At 42.6% G+C, this 17296-nt stretch overlaps 1 protein-coding gene across 1 annotated transcript in view; it reads right to left on the reverse strand.

Annotated features, from left to right (window-relative positions):
• The window catches only part of HSD17B4 (hydroxysteroid 17-beta dehydrogenase 4), a 96190-nt gene that overhangs the window by 59475 nt on the left and 19419 nt on the right, over nt 1-17296 (reverse strand). Inside the window, exons 4-9 of the mRNA XM_062189273.1 lie at nt 15411-15470; nt 14144-14165; nt 13991-14037; nt 12367-12451; nt 11121-11308; nt 3710-3801 (exon numbers count right to left, since the gene is read on the reverse strand). Of these exons, the coding sequence (XP_062045257.1) occupies nt 3710-3801; nt 11121-11308; nt 12367-12451; nt 13991-14037; nt 14144-14165; nt 15411-15470 (494 nt within the window). The remainder of the gene's footprint in view (nt 1-3709; nt 3802-11120; nt 11309-12366; nt 12452-13990; nt 14038-14143; nt 14166-15410; nt 15471-17296) is intronic.

Raw genomic sequence — 17296 nt, forward strand, 5'->3', positions numbered from 1 at the left:
CCTCTATATTGATGTGCCCACACCTTTTTTTTAATAGAAAGATTTTATTTAATAAATATAAATTTCATAAGCACAACTTTTGGATCATAGTGGTTCTTCCCCCCATACTTACCTTCCCACCCCCAAATTGCCCCACCTGCTACTCCCTCCCCCACCCCATTCTTCATTAAGATTCATTTTTAATTATCGTTATATGCAAAAGATCAACTCTATACTAAGTGAAGATTTCAACAGTTTGCACCCACACAGAATCACAAAGTATAAAGTACTGTTTGAAGGCTAGTTTTACCATTAATTCTCATAGTACAACACATTAAGGACAGAGGTCCTACATGGGGAGCAAGTGCACAGTGACTCCTGTTGTTGATTTAACAACTGACACTCTTATTTATGACATCAGTGATCACCCGAGACCCTTATGAGCTGCCAAGGCTATGGAAGCCTCTTAAGTACACAAACTCTGACATTAGTTAGACAAGGCCATAATCCAAGTGCAAGTTCTCTCCTCCCTGCAGAGATAGGTACCTCCTTCTTTGATGATAAGCTCAAAACTTTTAGGATGCATCCAGTTAGCCTTGGCATTGTTGGTTTACATAAACCCAAGCAGTTCTGATGACCAACAACTGAGCCATCAGCTTTCCCCACATCTGAGAGAAACAAATGTACAAACTGAGTCACACACTCTGCCCCGCCCCTCGACGTCCAAGAGAGCTTAAGAATCAAGCACCACTTGCTTCCAAGGTTCAAGCTGGGACACGACACACATATCATGTTACATTTTACCTATCGTGCAAGCACAGTATTTCTTACTAAAAAATGTTCACAATACAAAAAAAGAAAGAAAAAGAAACATATAAAACTCCATTGCCAGCACAGTCCTAATTGTGTGTCTGGGTGCATAAATAAAACAGCTATTTAAAAAAAAAAAAAAGACTATTTGTGTAGTATGTCTATCTTCTAAGATACTGGAAATACATAAAAATATTAACAGTAGTTCTCTCTGGACAATGCCAACATGGGTGATTTTGGTTTTCTCTTTATATTCCTATGAACTTAAAATTTTCAAAAAGAACATATAATATTTTGTCCACAGAATTAATAATATAATTACAGATGATTAACAGTTTAAAAAGTTTGAATTCTAGATGGCTTGATCATATTGAATTTTCCTACTCTGTAAAATTACAGTTGTGAAGTTCTCTCTACCTCTAAAATTTCACAACTCACTTTCAAAAGGTTTCATCAAAAGGGTGGAAGCACTTCTGCCAAATGTATGGAGACTTTTTTCTTTAACTTATTCGTCTGCCTTTTATTCAAACAAAACAGGCTAAGGTGGCATTCATTTCAGACTGAGCCACATTCACTAGCTGTCAAGTAGTATTTCACATGTCAGTATTTTGCATATAATAGATTCATTACTATCACAGAGTCAGATGGGGGGAGGGTTCTAATATATAACAGTTCAGGCTAGATGAGGCCAAACTTAAATTTAAAAAATGTATACATACACATACACACATACAGGCTTCAAAAGGTCTAAAAGAACTTTCACCCTTGGAGTAAACAATGGATCTCGGGCATTTCAGGCACAGAAAACCAAGACACTCTGGCAAAAAAATGATCTACATGAAGATCTCTGTGAGTGAGAGAAAAGTGGAAAGAAGGGGCCATCAAAGAAGGAGGTACTTTTCTCTGAAGGGAGGAGAGAACTTCCACTTTGCTTATGGCCCTGTCTAAATACGGACAGAGTGTGTGGACTCAAAACACTTCCATAGCCTTGGCAGCTCATGTCAGGAGTCTCAGGTGATCACTGTGGCACAGCGCATTCACACCCTAGACTGAAGCACCAGATCCTATATGGGCGCCAGTTAGAGCCCTAGCTACTCCACTTCCAACCCAGCTCTCTGATATGGCCTGGGAAATCAGTAGAAGATGGCCCAAAACCTTGGGCCCCTGCACCTGCATGTGAGACCCAGAGGAAGCTCCTGGCTCCTGGCTTCAGATCGGCACAGCTCTGGCCACTGTGGTCTATTGGGGAGTGAACCATCGGGTGAAAGACCTCTCTCTCTCTCTCTCACTCTCTCTCTGCCTCTCCTCTCTCTGTGTAACTCTTCCAAATAAATAAATTAATCTTTAAAAAAAGTAAGAGTTCAACTGTTAAATCAACAACAGGAGTCACTGCACTTACTCCCCCTGTTGGACCTCTGTCCTTAATGAGTTCTACTATGAGAATTAACTATAAAACTTGTTTTCAAACAGTACTTTATACTTTGGGGGGGGGGGTGAAAATTGTGGAAATCTTTACTTAGTATGGAGTTGGTCTTCTGTATATAAAGTTAATTAAAAAGGAATCTTAATGAAGAAAGGGATGGTAGAGGGAGTAGGAGGTGGGACGGGAGTGGGGGTGGGACAGCAGGTATGGGGGGAAGAACCACTATATTCCTAAAGCTATACCTATGAAATCTGTATTCATTAAATAAAAGCTTTCTTAAAAAAGAAAAAAGATTTACAGCCTAAATACTGTTTAATTGAACAAATGAAAAGATTGATTTTTTTTTCAGACAGAACAATTTAGCTTGATTAAAGATAACTGATGAGAGAAAATTAAAAAAAAAAAAAGGATCTCGGGGCCGGTAATGTGGCATAGCAGGTGAAGATGCCACCTGTGAGGCTGGCATCCTATATGGGTGCCAGTTTGAGTCCCAGCTGCAATACTTTCAATCCAGCCCCCTGGTAACAGCCTGGAAAGGCAGTGGAAGATGGCCCAAGTGCTTGGGCCCCTGTCGCCCACAAGGGAGACTAGGAAGAAGTTTTTGGCTCCTGGCTTTGACCTGGCACAATCCCGGTCATTGTGGCCATCTGGGGCGTGAACCCATGGATAGACGATCTCTATCTCTCATTGTCTCTCCCTCCTGCTTACTCCCTTACTCTCTAATGCTGCCTTTTTCAAATAAATAAATAATCTCACCGGACGGTGGAACTGTGTGGTTTTTATTTTCCAACATTTAAAACTTTGCATAGGGAAAAACAGAAAAATTTACTTTTACAATTAAAACAAACAGTAAGTTAGATTTATCGCTCTATCACACATGGGCTAAATTCCTGTTATAATCATTCATAGTTAAAACTGAGGGGATGACTGCTACACACTTGGCCACGCACCCCAGGAAAACAAACCTCAGGGTTACTGCATTTACTAACGCAGCAACCCAGCCGTTATCACAGTAAGAACTCACATCTGGCCCAGATAACTGAAAGCCCCAGCTCTGTCCTCCTACCTTCCCTTCACTTCCTAAGATGGGGCTGAAAAACTTTACAGGGTACATGGAATTAAAAGACAAGCTTATCTGGGTGCAAAAAAGTACTGGAAATCCATGCACAGTTATTCATAATACATATTTTCCACGAATTTTTTGACTTTCTGTATGTGACTACATCAAACCAGCCACATTTTTATTTGATAAAAATGTTAGAAATAGAAAACTAAGGAAAATAGAATTTAAAAAGCTGCTGCTACATTTTCTAAAAGGACACTGGTCAACACTTATTCCTCAGTAACATACTCAGAGTATCAAAATGTAAGTCATGTCAACTGCTGAGTCCACTGACAAATATAAGTAACTGGAAAATAAATACTAATTTTAAATCCAGTCTTTATATTTAATGATACAAATACTGCTTCAGAAGAAAACAGGAAGCTGCAGAATACCTCAAACAAGCTGCCGTTCTCCTCACAGCTCTCATGGCAAAGCCAAAGGACCAGGGGAGCCACATACTCAGGCTTCAGGGCTTCAACAAGATCTGGAATAAAGGCAAAAAAAAAAAAAGAAGAAGAAGAAGAAAAAGAAGAACATACACACATTTAATCAATCACTTTACATTCTGAAAATTTTTTACACAGATAGTTCACCGAATTCTTAACTGCAAGAACAGCATTAGATATGTATGACTACTCCAACATTTTCATCCCAGTGCAGAAATCCTGAAGCACTCTCAGGCTCTGAAACTGTTGGCATGGGGGTGGGCACTGCAGTGCAGCGGGCTGAGCTGCCCGCACCCCAGGTAAGAGTGCCAGCTCCAGTCCTGGCTACTCCGCTTCTGATCCAGCTTCCTGCCAATGCACTGGAAAAGCAGCAGATGATGGCCCAAGTACCTGGCTGCTTGTCACCCGTGAGAGAGAGCAGGATAGAGTTCCCGGCTCCTGGCTTTGGAATGGCCAACACCCAGCTGTTGGCAGCCATTTGGGAAGTGAACCAGCAGATGGAAGAACTCTCTCCATCTCTGTCTCTACCTCTCTGTCATCTATCTTTTCAAACAAATAAATAAATCTTTAAAAGTAAATACAATCGTAGGCATCAGACATCCTTTGCCAAGGTGGGTATCATACTATTCAGGAGAAGAACAGCTGCCTGGGCAAAGGCTGGTGAGCAAAACCATTCAACACGAAAGACTGAACTACCACTCAATTCCAGGGCTACTGCACTCTCCCAGCTACTTAACAACACAGGCGTGACAATGCTGAAGGCAGACAATGACTGACACAGACCTTGCAACTCTCACTGGTGAATAACAAGTTTAAGAACAAGTGTCAGAACTAGTTATTCACTGCCTACTTTCTGTAAGCAGCTCAGAACAACACACAAAGAATAAGGAGACATGGCTTTAGTGCTGGACCTACATGCAGGCAACTCAGGAACCCGAGCACGTAAGTCACCTCCCCTGGGCCCCTGCTGTCTTCCTCATCAGGACACTGGTAATTAAAATGCTTTCCCTGTCTACTCTATCAAGCTGTTCCAAGGCTCAGATGACATACAATTATAGCTTACAATACCTCAAATACCTTATAATCCTACCTAAAGGATCAAGCACATGCAAAAATTTAATTGTAAAATGACAAAATACAATTTTATATTCTGATGCTAAAGTAATAAAGATGCCTTTACAGTCCCTGGAAATCAAACAGCAGCTTCAAAAACTTCTCACTTCATAGCTCCTACAAGCTCTCAGGTATGCAAGCAATCCAGTGGCATACTGTTCCTTCTCCATTAGAAACATGAGGAGAAACAAATGGTAGACTCCAAACTACACAACACAACAAATCCTCAACCTATATACCATTCACCTCAATATGTAACATTCTTCTCACTTTCCATGTAACATTTGGCAAAAGTGAAAGTAAAAGGATATTTATATTCAAGTATTTTTTTTTTTTTTTTTTGGACAGGCAGAGTGGACAGTGAGAGAGAGAGAGAGAGAGAGAGAAAGGTCTTCCTTTTGCCGTTGGTTCACCCTCCATTGGCCGCTGCGGCCGGCGCACCGCGCTGATCCAAAGCCAGGAGCTAGGTGCTTAACCTGGTCTCCCATGGGGTGCAGGGCCCAAACACTTGGGCCATCCTCCACTGCACTCCCTGGCCACAGCAGAGAGCTGGCCTGGAAGAGGGGCAACCGGGACAGGATCGGTGCCCCGACCGGGACTAGAACCTGGTGTGCCGGCGCCGCAAGGCAGAGGATTAGCCTAGTGAGCCACGGCGCCGGCCTATATTCAAGTATTTGAGATGACCAACGTCATAATAAGTGCAAAATAAATACATCTACAAAATCCAGCTGAGCATCATTTATCTCACGAGAGAATAAAGAACAAAAGCCACATATAAAAAATGCTTCATATATATTACCACGAATTTTATATGGAAATGTTCTTTCTTTCCAGTTCATTCTCAAATTCCTATGTTATCCAGCATCTATTAAATTCAGTTTTATAAATAAATAAATAAAAAGGCTCAAGAGGATAAATAAAGATAAATAAAATGTCTGAGAAATCCGAGCCAGTAGGACATAAAGCTACATGAAATCAAAATTAGAACTTTGATTTATTCACTCAATGAAGTTCTTCCACAATATCCAATGTTAGGAGAGCTAGCATTAGAGTAAGCGAAGTACCCTGAGCAACAAAACAGCTACCAGAAATGAGATTCTTTAAAAACACTGCTGAGATAAAGCAGATAATCCCTAAGAAAAAGAGATGAAAAAGAGTACTTAGGGGCCAGTGCTGTGGCATAGCCCGTAAAGCCACAGCCTGCAGTGCTGGCATCCCTTACAGGCGCCGGTTTGTGTCCTGGCTGCTCCACTTCCAATCCAGCTCTCTGCTATGGCCTGGGAAAGCAGTAGAAGACGGCCCAAGTCCTTGGGCCCCTGCACCTGTGTGGGAGACCCGGAGGAGGCTCGAGGCTCCTGGCTCCTGGCTCCTGGCTCCTGGCTCCTGGCTTCGGATCGGCACAGCTCTGGCCATTGCAGCCATCTGGGGAGTGTACCAGCGGATGGAAGACCTCTCTCTCTTTGCCTCTCCTTCTCTCTGTATAACTCTTTCAAGTAAATAAATAAATCTTTAAAAAAAAAAAAAAGTACTGAGCATCACACTGCAGGGAGTGCATTGTTGTCTCGAGAACAGAGCCTAAAATTCTGTTGCACTGAAACTCAACTTTCGTGGAAGACTGGAGTAGACCAAGATTGGTTGTAACTCCAGATTATCAGCAGTAGCACAGAAAAATCATCTCTGAAAACATCACCAATTAAAACCCAGAATGAACACAGATTAAAATCAGGAAAAGGGCTCTTGATTAAAAGTCCCCAAGCACATGGGAAGGAAAGACAGTGTGAATAAAAACCAAAAGAAACAACAAACTACAATGGAACAGCCCTCTTGAAATTTTAAAAATATGGAAAAGCTAGCTATTGATTAAGAAAGAATACAATCACAATGGCAAGCCAACAACAAGGAACTGTAAGGGGCAGGCAGGTAGGCAGAGTACATTTGGCAAAGCAGGAAGGGAAGAAGTGCTGAAAGCAAAAGAATCAGTGTTAAATTAAACACAGACAGACACAGTTGAACAGTGCTTTAGTGAAATGGAATATGTATTTCATGAAGTTACCCAGAATTCAATACAAGAGACAAGGACACAGGAATACAGAGGCAAAGTTAAGAGAACAGAAGGCAGAATTAAGTTTAACATACAGCTCACTGACACTGAGGAAGAAAGAAGAGAATGGCGCAGTAACACTTCAAGATGAATGGTAAAAAACTGACACAACTTACAAAATTACAAACACAAACCCTGAGTCCCCACATTAAAAAACCACGATGTGAGCCACTCACACTGGAAACACACTCCAAAGAAAATCAACGAAAGAAGAAAACACACACACACACACACACAAAAGAAATGATAAAGCACCAGATGACAAAGTGCCTTCAAAGAAATGACAGTTCAACAAAGACACCAGATGAGAGTGGAATGGTTTCCACTGAGTGTTGAGAAGAATAACTGTCACCTTGGAGCTGTGGTCTTGGCATTCAAGAACCAAGGTGGGGGCCGGCACAGCGGGTTAACACCCTGGCCTGAAGCACTGGCATCCCATATGGCCGCCGGTTTGAGTCCCAGCTGCTCCACTTCCAATCCAGCAAACCGCTATGGCCTGGGAAAGCAACAGAGGATGGCCCCTGCACCGGATGAAGACCCAGAAGAAGCTCCTGGCTCCCGGCTTCAGATCGGCACAGCTCTGGCCGTTGCAGCCATCTGGAAAGTGAACCAGCAGATGGAAGACCTCTTTCTCTCTTTTTCTCTGCCTCTCCTCTCTCTGTGTAACTCTTTCAAATAAATCTTTAAAAAAAAAAAAAAAAAAAAAAGAACCAAGGGGAAATATATACGTTTCAAGATAAATAAAAGAGAATATACAAGGACGGGTATTAAGGAATTTTTAAGAGTGAAAACTATGTAATCACTGCTGGATGTTAACTTGGTTTAACTGAAAATAATTTAGCATTATCTTAAGCCTACTATTTCATGCTGTGTGACTCAGCAATTTTACTTTTTTTGTTTTTAATTTGAAAGGCAGGGTTAGAGAGAGGCAGAAGCAGACAGAGAGGGAGAGAGGTCTTCCATCCGTTGGTTTACTCCCAAGATGGCTGCAATGGCCAGAGCTGGACATATCTGAAGCCGGAAGCCAGGAGCTTCTTCTGGCTCTCCAACATGTGTGCAGGGGCCAAAGGACTTGGGCCCTCCCCTGCTGCTTTCCCAGGCCATAACAGAGAGCTGGATCAGAAGTGGAGCAGCCGGGACTCAAACTGGCACACATATGGGATGCCGGCACTGCAGGAACCAGCTTTACCTGCTACGCCACAGTGCCGGCTCCAGCAATTTTACTTCTAAGTATACATTCTAGAAAAAGCCTTGTTCATACGACCCAGGATACATCACAAGAAAGGCGATACTGGGGGCAGGCATTTGGTGTGGCCGTTAAGATGCTGCTTGGAAGCCCACACCCCATAAAGGAGTGCTTGAGTTCCAGTCCCCGCTCTGCTCTCAATTCCAGCTTCCCGCTAACGCACATCCTGAGAGACAGGAAGTGCTGACTCAAGCATGATGCCCCCTCTCCCTCACTACCACAGCTCCAGGAAAACCAATCAGTTCCAGGCCCCTGGTTTTGGCCTGGTTCAGCCCCAGCTGTTGTGGGCATTTGGGGAGTGAACCGGTGGGTTTAAGATCAGTCGTGTGCCCTTTCTCTCTGCCTTTTAAATAAAAACTCTAGAATAGAATGGTAACACTTTTCAGAACAGTAAGCTAAAAACAAATCCAGACGTTCATGAGCAAGGATTAAGTAAATTCACAAAGCAGGCTATTTTACGGCAGTAAAAATGAATTACGGCAACACGGCAGACATGAGATTGCACAGGGAAAACAGCAATTCCCCAAATAAAACACAGAACATAACAATGCCATGAGGATCACAACATAACAGAACCAACACTCTAAGCATAAACCTTCATAGTACAAGTCTATTTACCTCATGTCCTACAACACATTGCATAACGTTCAGCTTTCCACAAAGAAACACAAGGCTAAAAGACATGCTGAAAGGTCAGAGAGACAAAGGAACCCTCAGAACCAGGTCCAAACATGACAGAAATCTGCCAATCAGCAGACAGAGAACCTGAATAACTGCGATGGAAAAACTGGACCGAAACAAGAACAGAACGGGCACTCTGAGAAGAGAGACGGAGAGACACAGAATCAAAAACCAACGCTAGAAATCAAAACCACGGTAAGAGACACGACGAAAGACAGTGCGTCTGAAGACAGGTCAAAAGCAAAATCCCTAAACTGAAACGCAGGGAGGAAAATGGAACAGGGTGTCCAGGACCTGTGGGCTACAGTAAAAGACCTAACAGGTGTACAATGGAAATCCCAGAGAAGAAAAGCAGAAGCAGTATCTAAAGTAATGATGGCTGAGAGTTATCCACAATTAACAAGACCACAGATGTAGGAAACTCAGAGGCCACCAAGCAATAATCTCCACCTCTGTGTGCCATATCCAAGGTGCAGAAAAAGTTGAGACAAGGCGACGATCTCGGGAGAAGCAGAGGGATAAACACCCCAGCTACAGAGGAGCAAGCACAGGAGCTGCATCAGACTGCACTTCAGAGCCACGTAACAGAGGGGACGGGAAGCGAACCATCTCTACAAAGGGTCAGGGGAAAAAGCCACCGCCCTAGAATCCTGTACCCAGTGATTTTATCCTTCTAAAGTAAAGGCAATGAAGAGAACAGGAAGACAAGCCACAGGATGGGGGAAAAGTACTTGCAAAACAAGTACCTGATAAAGGGCTAGTTTAAGAAATACACAAAGAACTCTAGACAATAAAAAACCCAGCCAAAAAACAGCCATAAGATCTAAAGAGACATTTTGCCAAAGATAAAAGGCAAACAAACATGGGGGAAATGCTTAATACCACATCATTCGGGAACTGCAAACTAAAGCAACCAAGAGGTATCACTACACACCGCCCAGAATGACGCCCGAAAACCAACAACAAATGCAGCCAAAGACGAGGAGCAACAAGAATTCACGTGCTTTGCTCAAGGGAACGCAAAATGGTGCAGCCAACTTTGAGAGAGTTTGGCAGTTTCTTAGAAAGCTACACCAAGTCTTAGCACACCGTCCAGCAACCACTTACTCAAACGAGTTGAAAACTTAATATTCACACGAAAGCCTGCACATGAACGTCTACAGTAGCTTTATTCAGAACGGCCCAAAACTGGAAGCTATCAAGATTCTCCTCAATAAACAAACTGTATTTCCTGAACAACAAAAGAAACAGCTCCAACCGCCCCAGGCACTCCAGAGGAACAGGGGAAAGAAACAAAGTAAGACCCAGAGGACAGTGAAACTTTCCACAAACTGAAATTTCTGTGCATCTGTGAAAGGCCACACAGCCGCACAACACAAATGTGAATCCAAGCACGAACTACGACCTTCAGCTAACAAGAATGGATCAACACCAGCTCATCAGTCTAAGAAATACACCAAACCCCAGCAACATGTTAAGAACAGCGGAAACTGAGTGGAGGGTGGCGGTGTGTGGGAACTCTGCATTATCTGCCCAGTTTTTCTGTACATCTAACTACTCTACAGAGTCTATTTTCAAAATGGTAATTTTTTTTTTTTTTTTTTTTGACAGGCAGAGTTAGAGTTAGACCGTGAGAGAGAGAAACAGAGAGAAAAGTCTTGCTTCCATTGGTTCACCCCACAAATGGCCACCACAGCCGGCACGCTGCGCTGATCCGAAACTAGGAGCCAGGTGCTTCTTCCTGGTCTCCTATGTGGGTGCAGGGCCCAAGCATTTGGGTCATCCTCCACTGCCTTCCCGGGCCACAGCAGAGAGCTGGACTGGAAGAGGAGCAACCAGGACAGAATCCAGCACCCCAACCAGGACTAGAACCCGGGGTGCCGGCACCGCAGGTGGAGGATTAGCCAAGTGAGCCATGGCGCAGGCCAAAATGGTAATTATTATAAACAATAATACTGTTATTATTCTATACTATCAAATGTGTGTGTGTGCATGTTTGTGTGTAGAGGAAAAAAACAATAGCTTACTTCCGTGTGGTAAAATGGGTCTTTTTCTTTTCGTAATTTACCACAATAACACAGGTTACACACAACATTCTCGAAGTAACAAACCAAATGATTTTTTTTTTGTACGTACTCAGAAAACCAATTACTTTTGCAAAGGCCACTTCCTGCAGCCACGTGGGTCACAGCACAGAAACGCGTACGCTTGCCTACCTTCAGGCATGACCGTCTGGGTCATCCGCGATCCGGCGTTCGGGGCGATCGTGTTACAGTGAATGTTGTTCTTCCTGCCTTCGATGGAAAGTGTATTTGCCAGGCCCAGGATGCCCAGCTTTGCAGCACTGTAATTTGCCTGGCCAAAGTTGCCGTAAATTCCTGAGGCGGATGAAGTCATAATGATCCTAAAATGAAAATCAGTCTCTCGATGTCAACTTTCCCACTCTTTGACAGTGCTGCAACTCTCACCCCATTCTGTAGTATGAGATCCTCAAAATCAACTCTGGGTACTGTCACTAGCTTCTCATGGTCATGATGAATATAAAAGTAATCTCTGCAAATTCGACGACAAGATTCAACGGTTTTGAAAAGAATCTTCCATCAGAACCAAATGAATTTAGGTGCAATAAGGTATATTCATTATCTATCAAAAACAGCAACATTTAAAGACACAAAATGAATCAGCAATATGTAAGTTGAACTTTCTGCATGAAACATGAGAGCAGGCATTTCCAGCTCTTCACGCTTCGCCCTTTCACCCCACTCCCTCTGAATCATACTGAGTGACTCATCAAAACAATGCCAGCTCAGTCTGACCCAGCCTCGCTCACTTGACTCAGACCAAGGAAAATAAATCATCTCACTTATTCTCAAGAAGTGCCGGAGTGAGGACAAGCTCTAAATCTCTACTGAGAACAGCAGCACAAACAATGTGATTCTAGAGCGGGTATGTGAACCCTCAATTATCAGGGATGACCGGCACCCCCATGCAACAGACCGCATGGACTAAGTGTCCTAGCACAGCCACACCTGAGTTACTGACAGAGGAGCAATCGTGAGAAGCCCTACAGCTCTGTGGCTGCTGACAAAGACTACTAACTCCTGCCTGGAGTTACCAACTAGTAAGTAACAGCCACTCCCAATCGATCACTAGACACACAAAAGGACATTTTGGTTACAGAATCATCCACAGCTGAATCCTCACTGGCTGCACTACTTTCTAAATGCTAGAGAACAGCAGGAAATCATTAAGAACGAAAAGTAGGAGAAGAAGAAGAAATACAAAGCTACTGAGCTCATCTGTGACTAAATGGCCCCAACTTACTGAAAGAGCACGTACTAAAACAACATTTTAAAAGCCTGCATATATCTTATGTTTTCCTCAATGCGAGCAATCCTTCCCTCACTGCACACAGACACACACACCATCCTCAACGCCTCCCGACGCAACGTGCAACCACACCTTCCATAGCGCTGCTTCCTCATGTGGTCCCACGCGGCCCGAGTCACCTGGAAGGAGCCACGCAGATGAACTCGATGGATTATATCTGAAGCGAGAAATGACCCTTAATACGCGTCTTGTCAAGTTACACGTGTCTAAAAATCAACTTAACCCATGCTTTCCTAACACAAACATGCTCATTTTATACCCAGCATTCAAAATCGCCGATTGTCTCATTCCTGAGTAACTATTTTTGCTTTTGTTACAATTAGGCGTTACCAGTCAACAGTTCATATCCATACTTAACAATAAGGTTCCCTGTAATTTATAAAATTATGGTAATCCTTATTTACATCTCAGTACAACACCATGTCTGATTTATGCTTATTTTACATAAAAACTTGGTACTAACAATATCCAAGAATGTCACATATATAATTGGCACTCAAATCTACATCAGCCAAAGCATAATCATAAGTGACACAGCTCATCACCAACAAATATTTATAAAATACTCCATTCCTATTTTTTACTAAGGTTTGCAAATGAGTTTGGGAGGTAGAAGGGCACCTGCTTTCAGGGTTTCAATACAGAGCACGAGGGAACACTGTTCAGACAGACATCTCAGGATTTATTTTATTTAATTGTCAAGGTTTTTATTGTTGTTCTTAACCAATCTTACTTATTTCTGTTTGATTCTGGAGTTCTAACAAATATTTTTATGTATATCATAGAAGAAGAAAGTAAGAATGAAAACAAACACTGAAAACAGAACAGGACACTCAGGATGGTTGACTCAGCAGGACAAAGTTAAAAAAGAAACCCCCCGATCCCACCACAGCTCCAGGAAATCACTGATACAGGCCGCCTTTGCCAACATCTTTCTTTGCTTCTTTATTTATTCAAGTCATTACAAACGAAGTGGAAACTAAGAGCTCTTCTTTGCCTGATTCTAAGTCACAAAGATACTTCTCTTCTTCCAAAAGAACTTCTGAAGGCGCTCCCCAGAGGCACAACTACAAACAGTGCCGCCACCATTGCACCTCTGCTGCCAGGCCGGCCAGTGCCATGGGCACCTTCGTGCACTTGTTTTAATTCTGACGGTCAATGTGTGTAAGGACAAAAAAGAGCAAATAAAAAACAAAATGTAACAGTGATGTGTTCACTTTCTAAACTCAGTCTTTATGATGTGCCAGGGGAAGAGGGACTCTTTCCTCCTTACTAGAAGCTAGGTTTTGTCCAGTCCTGTTCTCAGATCTCCATCATCTTTGTTGCCCTGCACTGCCTTCCACTTCCCACTTTTGCTCTGAACAAAGAGCCACACAGCCGGGGAAGCAAGTGAAAGGCTCGGAGAAGGAAGTGAACACTGCTGCGCAGTGCTAGCATTTATTTATTTCTCCTGAATGGAAAGAAACAAAATCCTCGTAGAGACAGACTGCCGAACGATTAATTTTGTTTTGCCAAAAAAAAAAGGTTACTTCCAAGTATTCATTGTTTTCTGTGCACAGCTTATTCATCTCTTGTATTAGCAGCAGCACAAGCAGGTTAGTAAGGTAACTTTTCCGTAAGTGTATAAACATAACAAATATTTAAAAAGGCTAAATGGATAGGTATGTTCTACAGAGACTCGTTAAAAATAACTTACCCCAGTCTTCATCACTTATCCTAGCAAAGGAACGGTCTCTCAGAATTCTGAAAAGTTGACATTATATGGGGTTACAAAGGGATGGAAGGTACATACGTGAAAAGACAGCTGCACGCACATTACTTTAATAAAAAGGAATAAAGAAAAACTCACCCAGCATTGTTGACCACAACATCTACAACACAAGAAGACACATGTCACAAAGATCAAAACAAATACATTAATCTTCATTTGCTTAAAACTCACGATTCTTTAAAAACCGGTCCCTGTTCTCCATAGAAAACTAAATGTCAGAGGTAGGGAGGCCTATCAAAACAAAACCAAGTGCCTACAGCAGGAAACACCCAGCTCACAAATGCACAAGTACTGCACTCTGTCAGCACCTTCCTCTCTCACTAAGTGTTCCACCTCCACCTTCCACCAGAACTCCATCAGCTTATTTACCAGATGGGCCACTGCACAGCTCTCAGCTTCTGAAGACTGGAAACACAAGCCATCCTCTACCTTAACCCAACATTCACTTGGAAAGTTGCATGGTTAAAATATTTTCCCAAAGATTTACCATTTAAAATCCCAAAAAGAAACATTAAAGTTAGAAACTAATATTCTACCTTGACACATTCGAAACTAATGCCCTATCCTGATATTTGGATATCACAAAAATTCTAATTGTTTTTTAAGGTTCAATCACCATCTTGTAGCTATTTCCACCCTGTGACATCACAGCCTCATGGACTCTACCCCTCTACCAGACAGTATGTGAAGCTGGCTCTGATGAGTCCAACCAAACAAAATTAGAAAAACAAAACTACTCAACCAGACAAGAAAAGGAAGGTACACATTCAACTCACCAAAAATCTTGGGTTTCGGACTGTATGCACGCTGAGCTATCTGCAAAAATCTTTACCTCTAGTACTCCACTACCTTGTATGAAGAGTGTACAAAACTACACTGGGAAGGTCAGAAGGTGAGAGAGACAGCGACTCTGCAATGTATCTGAAATGCTTCTTCAAAGGGAAGATTTTTTTATTGTATACAATTCATCTTAATTAACTTGCATGAAGTTGGATCATCTTAATGCAAGTTGTTACAATTATCCAAAAGAATACACAGGGCTTTCTACTGCCTAAATACTAATTTTATCTCATACAGATCTCTGAGGCTTAGCTGAATTACTGTAAAAAGGGCACTGGCAAATATTGGTGAGCTTTTTAAAGAACTTGGAGTGCACAAAGCAATAAAAAAACAAGCTCAACACACAAATTCACAAAACTCTAACCCTAAGTCCTTTAGGGAATAAGACAGGATAAGCAAAATAATGAATCAATTTACAAAACAAATCTAAAAATCTTTTATCTAGAGACATTTATTGGACAAAAGTGAAGGTAGGTGTTCTGTTAGGAGCATAAAGAAACATCACCTATTTTTCCAAAAGCATCCAGGGCTGCCTTCACAAGCTTCTCCCCTTCCTCCACGGAATCTGGGGAAAAGGAAAGAGTACAACACTTGGTCAGTCCTCCTCAACATGACTTCCACATACAGAACGTGTGAGAAAAAGGGAATGAAACAGTAAGTTTATTTTGGCATAAAAAATGTTAAGATCTTTGCATACTTTTTCTCAATATGCATTTTCCATTTTACTGTTCACTCAATAAAATTCATCTCCAGGAAAAATACATTCACATTACAGGCATATAACTAATCAAAATACAAATAATCTAATGTTACAAAACATTTCAATCCTAGGCAATTCTTAACATATAAAGGGAAGAGGGGAGGGAAAAAGTACTTGACAAACACTAGGGAAAAAAAGCATTGCCAATACAACTTTCTGTACAGACAGAAATGTCTTATTTCTGTACCATACACACAATAGCCACCAACCAACCACATGCGGCTTTTGAATGTTGAAAATATGACTAAGGGCCGGCGCCGTGGCTCAACAGGCTAATCCTCCGCCTTGCGGCGCCGGCACACCAGGTTCTAGTCCCGGTCGGGGCACCGATCCTGTCCCGGTTGCCCCTCTTCCAGGCCAGCTCTCTGCTGTGGCCAGGGAGTGCAGTGGAGGATGGCCCAAGTGTTTGGGCTCTGCACCCCATGGGAGACCAGGATAAGCCCCTGGCTCCTGCCATCGGAACAGCGCGGTGCGCCGGCCGCAGCGCGCTACCGCGGCGGCCATTAGAGGGTGAACCAACGGCAAAGGAAGACCTTTCTCTCTGTCTCTCTCTCTCTCACTGTCTACTCTGCCTGTCAAAAAAAAAAAAAAGAAAATATGACTAAGTATGACAGACAAACTGAATATTTAATTTCACATAATTTATGTTTACTTTTAAATAACAACACAGGCACCTTCCCTCAAGGATGCAAATGAGAATTTGGGACAAAGGGAGGTATTCCTCAAAGAGAAAAAGCATGTTCAAGGCAGAATAGGTACATACGGTGGGGTGGGGATGGGGGACTACTGTTTTGGCAACACTAACCACAAAAAGTAAAGTTCCATGAAATCTTATGGCTTTGTTGTCTGGTCAGGCTGTGGAAAGGCCCCCACGCCCATAGCCTGTGGCGCTGGCTTCCAATATGGGCGAGTTCCAGCTGCTCCTCTTCCAATCCAGCTCTCTGCTATAGCCTGGGAAAGTACTAGAAAATGCCCCAGGCTGGCGCTGTGGCCCAGTGGGTTAACCTCTGCCTGCAGTGCCAGCATCCCATATGAGGGCCAGTTCTAGTCCCTGCTGTTCCACTTCTGATCCAGCTCTCTGCTATGGCCTGGACAAGCAGAAGATGGCCCAAGCACTTGGACCCCTGCATCCAGGTGTGAGACCCAGAAAAAGATCCTGGCTCCTGCCTTCAGACCAGCTCAGCTCTGGCCATTGGGGCTGTTTGGGGAGAGAACCAGCAGATGGAAGACCTTTCTAGCTCTATCTCCCTCTCACTGTAACTCTACCTCTCAAATAAATAAATAAAATCTTTAAAAAAAAAAAAAAAACACTGGGGAGGGGGAAGCCTGGAATTTTCATCTATCAAACAGGCTTTTTAAATTCCAGAGATTTTTAAGTTGAAAACATTTTTGTTACATTTCCAAAGTCTAACTGAAAGATCCTAAAATGTCTCATTATTCCATCGAACACTCAACCCATATCTTATTTCCTGTCCTCTGAAGTTTCAAAATGAAATCAACCTATTCCTGGTCCATAAAACAACCTAGTTTGCAAAAAAAGAATTAAGCAAGCACTCGTCTTACTATTATGATCAGCACTTCAAATGGAAAGGTAGTGGATGCTGTTTTCTTCCTGTGGTTTTATTTAATGC

The sequence above is a fragment of the Lepus europaeus genome, chromosome 4 (genome assembly GCF_033115175.1).
Source record: "Lepus europaeus isolate LE1 chromosome 4, mLepTim1.pri, whole genome shotgun sequence".
In the NCBI taxonomy this organism is placed as follows: domain Eukaryota; kingdom Metazoa; phylum Chordata; class Mammalia; order Lagomorpha; family Leporidae; genus Lepus; species Lepus europaeus.